Raw genomic sequence first — 8,632 nt, forward strand, 5'->3', positions numbered from 1 at the left:
TGGTGGGTGCTTTGGGAGGAACGGTTGGTGAAAGGGCTGGAGGGAGGCAGCATGTTTGGCCTTGCAGTAATAGGCCTTGGGTTACTGCTGGTAATCCTGCCTTCCCCTTGTAGGGTTAGAGGAGGTCAGAACATGTGGCCTCCTTGCCATTTTAGCAGTAGTACAGTGGCTGAACTACTATTACTGAGTACAACTGAATAATACTGCTAAAGGGACTGGGTTATTAGAATCTCAAGTGTGTACAATTGTAAAAATGTGTGGTTTACTTATGAATTTCTTAAGTTCAAAATACAGACACTGTACTTGATACCTGTTCACTTATTTACCATTCTTATTTTCTTTTTTGCAAGAGCTGCCTAAGGTACATGGAGCCACGGAATCTAACAGGTGTCTCAGAATTTATTCTTCTGGGTGTTTCTGAGGATCCAGAACTTCAGTCTCTGCTCTTTGGGTTGTTCCTGTCCATGGACCTGATCACTGTTTCTGGGAACCTGCTCATCCTCCTGGCTGTTAGCTCAGATCCCCACCTCCACACACCCATGTACTTCTTCCTCTCCAACCTGTCCTTGGCTGACATTGGTTTCGTCTCCACCACTGTCCCAAAGATGCTGGTGAACATACAGATGCAGAGCAAATCCATCACTTACGTGGACTGCCTAACACAGATGTCCTTCTTTTTTCTCTTTGGATGTCTGGACAGTCTGCTCCTCACTGTGATGGCTTGTGACCGATTTGTGGCCATCTGTTACCCTCTGCACTACACGGTCATCATGAACCCCCGCCTCTGTGGCTTGCTAGTTTTGGTATCTATTTTCATTAGCCTTTTGTACTCCCAGCTGCAGGTTTCATTGGTGTTACAGGTTACATTCTGCAGAGATGTGGAAATCCCTAGTTTCTTCTGTGACCTTTCTCAACTCTTTAAGCTTGCCTGTTCTGACATCTCCACCAATACCATATTGCTATACTGTATTTGTGCCCTCTTTGGTGGTATTCCACTCTCTGGAATCTTATTCTCTTATGCACGAATTCTTTGCTCCATTTTGAGAGTCTCATCTCCAGGTGGAAAGTATAAAGCCTTTTCCACCTGTGGCTCTCACCTGTCAGTTGTTTGCTTATTTTACGGAACAAGTCTTGGTGTGTACTTCAGTTCAGATATCTCAACATTTACCAAGAGGGGTGTTGTGGCCTCAGTGCTCTACACTGTGGTCACCCCCATGCTGAACCCCTTCATCTACAGTCTGAGGAACACGGACATCAAGAAAGCACTGTGGAGGTTCCTCAGCAGAACAGCCAAAGCTTAACAATTGTGACAATTTCTTTTTGATGTGTCTGTTGAAAAAGATGACAAAATCTAACACCTGCAAACTGAAGTCATGTCTCTTTGGGTACATAAGTTTTGTAAGTCTGATAGGCTTCAATCCTGGATTTTCTATCTGAACATTGCTTCCTGTGTCATGTCTTTGATACAATTTTGGGAGCATTCTGGGATAGGTCAATCTGCGTGATCAAATCCCCTTATAGTTATAGGGACTTCCATAGATCGTCATATGTGGTCCAAGCTTCCTGGTAAAATGCACCATTCTAGTTTTACATATTTATGATCTTCTTCCTTTACCATAATACTTATCTCTTATTCAGACTACTTTAGTATGTAAGAGAAGTGTATATGTAGGCTATGTTTGGGAATGCATGTCACTGGTCATGACCTTGGCTTCATATGGGAAAAACATGGGAAGCTAAAAATATTTTATTCCTTCATCTCATCATTGCAGATTCTGATTTAAATGTGATAGTATTTATCTTGAGTATAAGATTTATGAAACAACACTAATGGTTTTAATATGCAACCAATATGAGAACTACTCATTTTTCAATACTTTTTCTTTAAAGATGACTAGTTTGTTGTTCATAGTGCCTAAGGTGTTTAACTGCTAACCAGAAGGTTGGCAGTTCAAACCCACCAGTCACTCCTCAGATGCAATAAACTTCCATAGAGATACCACCTTGGAAACCCAAGAAGGAGTCTCTGTGAGTCAGAATTGACTCAACTGCAGTGAGTTGAGTTTAGTTTGTTGTGGGTCTTTTATTCCACCTGAGTAGATGCTGAAATCTCAGAGTTACCAGCACTCACAATTGAAACACATGAAAATATTTATGCCACAAAAAAGCAACTGAATTTTCTCAATATTCCTGATATTTCTCCTCATGTCTCCCTCCATATCATTCTGTTGTTACTGCTCTGGATTAGCTCTGTGACACTGCAGGTCCCGTGCCCAACAGAAGAAAATAGTGCCCAGTCCTGCACCATCCCCATGATTGACTTGGATTAGACCATCGTGACCCATAGGATTTCATTGGATGATTTTCAGAAGTAGATCTCGAGCCCATTCATAATAAAACATCTTAGTCTGGAATCTCTGCTGGAACCTGTGCAGTGCTTTAGCAACACACGTTCTGCTGACAGAGAGTGACTCCACAGGAGGTACATTCATTGGGAGTCACCCCTGGCCTTCTGTGTGGAAGGGGACTGCTTACCCAATGAACCTCCATTGCCTATGCACTGCACACCACAAACAGGGTCCCATGTGCTTGCTGATAAGCTACTGTCCATCTTCTTCAAATTTGCCCTTTTATACTTTACTCTGCCGTGTTGGACTGGAGAGGGAAAGATGGTTAAACTACTGTTCTGATTCCCATCTGGCTTTATTATTAGGTTCTTCAGATAATATTCAGTAAAGATCACCTCACTTATTAAGCTCACTTTTCCCTTGTCTCTGTGTCCTTAGGCCCTGCTGTGGTGGCTGATTTCTGCAGTTACTGTCTCTGCATTGCCACATTAGTCTTTTTTTTTTGTCTTTCAGTCCTTGTATAACTATTTTAACAATTTCCTGTATTTAAGGCTCTTTGTGATATTTTCACCTTTCTTTATTGAATCTTGACTGATAAATTCTACATGGGGCATCAAGGTATTTGTGAAGTGTCTAAAATTGGAGCATAGAAAGCATACCTTATAAGTTTTTCCATATGACATAACCCCTAGATGTTATTTTCATAAGTGCTTAAGCCATCTTTTATTTATTTTTACATTTTACTGACTTCAATTTCTAGTGCTTTTGTTTCCCTCCCCCTTAGTATTGTCTTCACCTTGCTTCCTGTGGATGTGGAAGTCTGGTTCCCGGGAGCAGAACCGCACCGGCCCACACTGGACTATCTAACGCAGCAACTCTCCCAGCGGGATCTCCTCCCTTCTCTGCAAACTGCTTTCTCCTCTGCAGGCAGAAATCCATTTTTCTACCAGAAAGAGCACTCATTAAGTGGTGCTGGGATCTGCACACTCTTGCCCAGAGAGGACAGGTGTTACTAGCATGCCACATTTGCACACATTCCTCCCCTGTATCTAGTTTTAGACCACCGTACTGAGGTTGTTTGAACCTCCCAACCACACGGGTGCTCTGGGGAAAACATGGGAGCATAGGTGTGGAGGGGGTCAAGTGCCCATTGCTTGCATGAGATGGGCCTTACCAGCCAGCTGGAGGCCCTACGGTCTGGACACTGCCCTCCCACACATATACTGTCCTACTGCCCAGCCTCACATGGATTTGTCACCCTGGGACCTGAGAGTGTGTGGTCAGGCTGTGGCCACCCTGCATGCCATGCTCTGCCCAACCCTCCTCTTATTTCCAGTGAAGCATCTCTGGGGGAAGAATGGCTCCAAGAACTTCAGTGCCCTCAGGCCTCTGGGAGAACTGTCTCCAAACAGAAAGGAGTTTCAGTTGTTTATTTTCTGATTACCAGGGAATTACCAAACTTGATCCATGATTACCTGACCAGGTATTATACCTTTATTATACAAAGATGATCAAAAGTAACATTTATATACTATTGAGTGAAGCCGAAATTCACTTCTGGAAATGGCATGCCACGTGTGTAACTTTTGCATGGACACACTATGCCAGAAATGTTTCACACAATTTCTTCATTTCTGCTTGCTCCATATTTTTGAGTGTTGTTTATGTGGGTGCACTATTTGTGAAAAACATGTGGTAATAGGTTCTGCAGGGAAAGCATTAGATTTTCAACATTAGCTCCTCCAACTCATTAGGTGAGTGAACTGGGGCTTGTTATTAAAGTCTCATGGTCTTCAGTTAATGATACTTAGCTTTTTTTTTTTTTTTTTAATGATACTTAGCTTACAGTCTGTAAAGATCAAACAAGTAATGCATGCATGGTCAGAATTCAGGATATATAGATATCACTGCCATTGTCACCTACTCTACAGCTTATGCCATTAAAATAAATTATTTGAACTCTAAGTGTGGTTTACTCTGCATTTCTGACATGCAATTATAATTTAACTTTACACAATAAGGCCTTGAATAGTTTAAGGGCAGGGAATGAACACCATTTATTTATATAATAAAAATGTAGTGCAGTGGGGCCTGAGATTAAGCCCATCTCTTCTCTATATTATGTTGAATAAATGTTGTGCTGTGTTGCTGTTATGTGCCATTGAGTCGGACCCGACTCCTAGCGATCCTTCCTTGGGTTTCCAAGGCAGTATCACTACGGAAGTAGATTGCCCCATCTTCCTCCCGAGGAGTGGCTGGTGGGTTTGAACCGCCAGCCTTCAGGTCAGCAGTCAAGTGCCTTAGGCACTATGCTACCAGAGCTCCCACTGAATAAATAGACACTATCTTATGAGAAATGAGCTCTGGTGGTGTAGTGCCTAAGACATTTAATAGCCCACCAGAAGGCTGGCAGTTCTAAACCCATTTTCTCTGATAAGCTCTACCTACTGCCCACCATGTAATCAGTTCAGCATAATATTAAAATTTTGCAACTGTCCAAGCATTCTCAAAGGTCTCAACACCTAGCCTCAACTTCTCCAGTCCAGTTGTACACAGCTGCCATTTGATCATTTGGTCTCCAAATACTACTGCCTATCATATATAAAGAAAGAGTATTTCTCTCTCTCCTTCTCTCCATGTCCAATTTATATGTCTATGTCTATGTCTATGTCTATGTCTATGTATCTTGTTGTTGATATTTGCTGTCAAGTCGGACCTGACTCATAGTGACCCGTCCTTGGGTTTCCGAGGCAGTATCACTATGGAAGTAGATTGGCCCATCTTCCTTCTGAGGAGTGGCTGGTGGGTTTGAACTGCCAGTCTTCTGGTTAGTAGTCAAGTGTCTTAGGCACTATGCTACCAGAGCTCCTACGTATATGTACATACATAGAAGTGTACATGTATATGTATATATCCACAAGCATATAAGTTTTCTTCATGTCAGCTATTAACAAACCAATCTCTATTTCCTAGGTAAAGAGATCTTTGAGGCAGGAGGGATACATGGATTGGCTATAAGATGTGCAGCAGACCATTATTCCCGTACCAAAAACCAAACCAAACTCACTGTCATCGAGCTGATTCTGACTCATAGTGACCCTCATTTTCTGAGACAGTAAATCTTTGTGGAGAAAGATTGCCCCCTCATCCTTCCACAAAGAGACTGGTGGGTTTTTACTATCAACCTTCTGGCACTGTGCTGCCAGAGTCCCTTATTATTTCCATAAAACCCACTTTATCTATTATGATAAAAATTAATAATAAGAAAATAAAATAAAACACTAAGCCAAAAGCACAATTTATTAAAGACTTTGTGGGTTCTGAACAAAAAGAAATCTAAAGAAAATTTTATTATGGAGTCAAAATTGTGTTTTGCTGCTGTTAATTGTCATTGAGTCAGCTCTGATCCTAGTAAACTTCCCACAGCAGACTGAAATGATGCCCTGCCCTGCCCCACGTTCATGACCATTGGAAAGCTTGATTCCAGTGTTGTGGCCATTGTGTTAATCTTCCTACTCAATCTTATTCAGGAAGTTCTGCTAAAATCTGTGCATCCTGAGTGGACCTGCTAAAAGTTGAAATACTGGGAGGCCATCAAGAAAAAAACATAAAACTCCAAACAACAGCCAAGAGCTACAGACTGGAATATATGAAGTTCTTCCTAGTGACAGAAATCTTAGTTCCAAAATTGCAGTGTGTCTACACTTATGGAGATCCATATGCATAAGGCTAGGGGTTCAACCCCACCAGCAACTCCTCGGAGGAATGGTTGGGCAACTGACTGCTGTAGAGATACCGCCTCAGAAACCCAAGGAGGGGTCACTATGAGTCGGGCCTGACTGGATGGCAGTGAGAATTTTCTTTAATATGTGTTGAGGAGAATAGCAATCCATAGGGTTTTTATGGCTGTGACTGCTACAAGGCTGTCTTCTAAAACACGACTTCAATACATTGGTTCTAGATCACATGCCACCTCCTCAAATGGATGAAGATCGACAAGGTCTTTTTGGTACAGTGACTCTATGTATTCCTGCCATCTTCTCTTGATGTTTCCTGCATCATTCAATATTTTGCCCATAAAGTCTCCCAATATTGCAACTCGAGGCTTAAATTTTTTCTTCAGTTCTTTCAGCTTGAGAAATGCCGAGCATGTTCTTCCCTTTTGGTTTCCTAACTCCAGGTCTTTGCACATTTCATTATATTAATTGGTTTTGTCTGCTCGAGCTGCTCTTTGATATCTTCTGTTCAGCTCTTTTATCTTGTCATTTATTCCATTTGCTTTAGCTACTCTCCGCTAGAGAGCAAGTTTCAGAGTCTCTTCTGTCATCCATTTTGGTCTTCTCTTCTTTTGTTGTCTTTTTAGTGACCTCTTTCTTTCTTCATGGATGATCCTCTTGATGTCATCCCACAATTCTTCTGGTTTTCGGTCATCGGTGTTCAAGGCATCAAATCTATTCTTTAGATGGTCTCTAAATTTAGGAGGGATATATTCAAGATCATATTTTGGCTCTCTTGGACTTGTTTTAATTGTCTTTAACTTCAAGTTGAACTTTCAAATGAGCAGTTGATGGTCTGTTCCACAATCAGCTCCTGGCCTGATTTTGGCTGAAGATATGGAGCTTTTCCATCACCTCTTGCCACCGATGTAGTCAATCTGATTTCTCTGTGTTCCATCTGGTGAAGTCCATGTGTATAGCTGCCATTTGTGTTGTTGAGAAAAGGTGTTTGCAATGAATAAGTCTTGCAAAATTCTACCCTGCAAGTTCCAGCATTATTTCTGTCACCTAGGCCAAATTTTCCAACTACCAGTGATTCTTCTTTGTTTCCAACTTTTGCATTCCAGTCACCAGTGATAATTAACACACCTGATTGTGTGTTCAGTCAATTTCAGACTGCAGAAGTTGATAAAAATCTTAAATTTCCTCAACTTTGGCTTTTGTTGTTGGTGCATAAATTTGAATAATAGTTGTATTAACGGGTCTTGTGGGAGCTCTGGTAGCGTAGTGGCTAAGGCACTTGACTGCTAACCAGAAGGCTGGTGGTTCAAACCCACCAGCCACTCCTCGGAAGGAAGATGGGGCAATCTACTTCCGTAGTGATACTGCCTTGGAAACCCAAGGAGGGGTTGCTATGAGTCGGGTCCGACTCGATGGCACATAACAACAACAACAACAGGTCTTGTAGGTGTATGGTTATTGTGCTATCACTGACAGCATTGTGTTTCAAGACAGATCTTGAAACCTTCTTTTATGATGATGAATGCCACACCAGTCCTCTTCAAACTGTCATTCACGGCATACCATGATCTATCATGTGATTCAAAATGGCCAAAACCAGTCCATGTCAGCTCACTAATACCTAGGATATCAATCTTTATGTGTTCTATTTCATTTTGACAGCTTCCAATTTTCCTAGATTCATACTTCGTACATTCCATGTTCCAATTATTAATGGATGTTTGCCGCTGATTCTCCTCAATTTGAGTGGTGCCACATCAGCAAATGGAGGTCTTAAAAGCTTTACTTTTTCCATATGTGTAAGGCTGGTTTTACTCTGATAATTCAGCTCTTTCTCAGTCCTATTTTGAGAGCTTTCTAACCTAAGTGACTCATCTTCCTCCTCTGTATTGGACATTGTTTCCGGACTATTCATAAAGTTGTGCAGTAATTTGTCAGACAGTGCTTCTCTGCTATTCATAAGGTTTTCCCTGGCCAATTCTTTGAGAAGTGGATGGCCTCTTCCTTTCTTTTAGTCTGTCTCAGATGGCAAGCCGGGCTGATACCTGTGCACTATGTGTACCCCACTGAGTTTGAAACACCAGTGGCACAGCCTCAAGACTCACAGCAACACGTCACCACCGTAGAATAAACTGACAGACAAGTTTGTCTCCCTTAGCTGTTGGAAACCTCTCCAATCATCTTTACCCGGATCCCTGCGGGTGACTCCTAACTCTGACAGAGTCCCCTTGGCCTTTTCTGTTCTTCCCCTACTTTCATATCTTGCCGCTTGTGGGGCGTGGCCTGGGTTCCCTCTCCTCACCTGAATCCCTGAGGATACCTCATATATATAGGGCAATCTACTTCCGTAGTGATACTGCTTCGGCAACCCAAGGAGGAGTTGATATGTGCCGGGTCACACTCGATGGCACATAACAACAACAAAACAAAGATACATATGTGTGTGTGTGTGTGTGTGTGTATCTGTTGTTGTTATGTGCTGTTAAGTCGGACCCAACACATAGCAACCCCTCCTTGGGTTTCCAAGGCAGTATCACTACGGAAGTA

At 42.1% G+C, this 8,632-nt stretch overlaps 1 protein-coding gene across 1 annotated transcript; it reads left to right on the top strand.

Annotated features, from left to right (window-relative positions):
* The first annotated feature begins 326 nt into the window (after positions 1–326).
* On the top strand, positions 327–1,301 carry LOC103212523 (olfactory receptor 18-like). Its single transcript, XM_007958490.2, has one exon. The coding sequence runs from the start codon at positions 366–368 to the stop codon at positions 1,299–1,301; it is 936 nt and encodes a 311-aa protein (XP_007956681.1). The 5' UTR covers positions 327–365.
* Positions 1,302–8,632: the final 7,331 nt, after the last annotated feature.

Source organism: Orycteropus afer, unplaced genomic scaffold (assembly GCF_000298275.1).
Source record: "Orycteropus afer afer isolate SDZICR_OR568_19922 unplaced genomic scaffold, OryAfe1.0 scaffold00991, whole genome shotgun sequence".
Classification (NCBI taxonomy): domain Eukaryota; kingdom Metazoa; phylum Chordata; class Mammalia; order Tubulidentata; family Orycteropodidae; genus Orycteropus; species Orycteropus afer.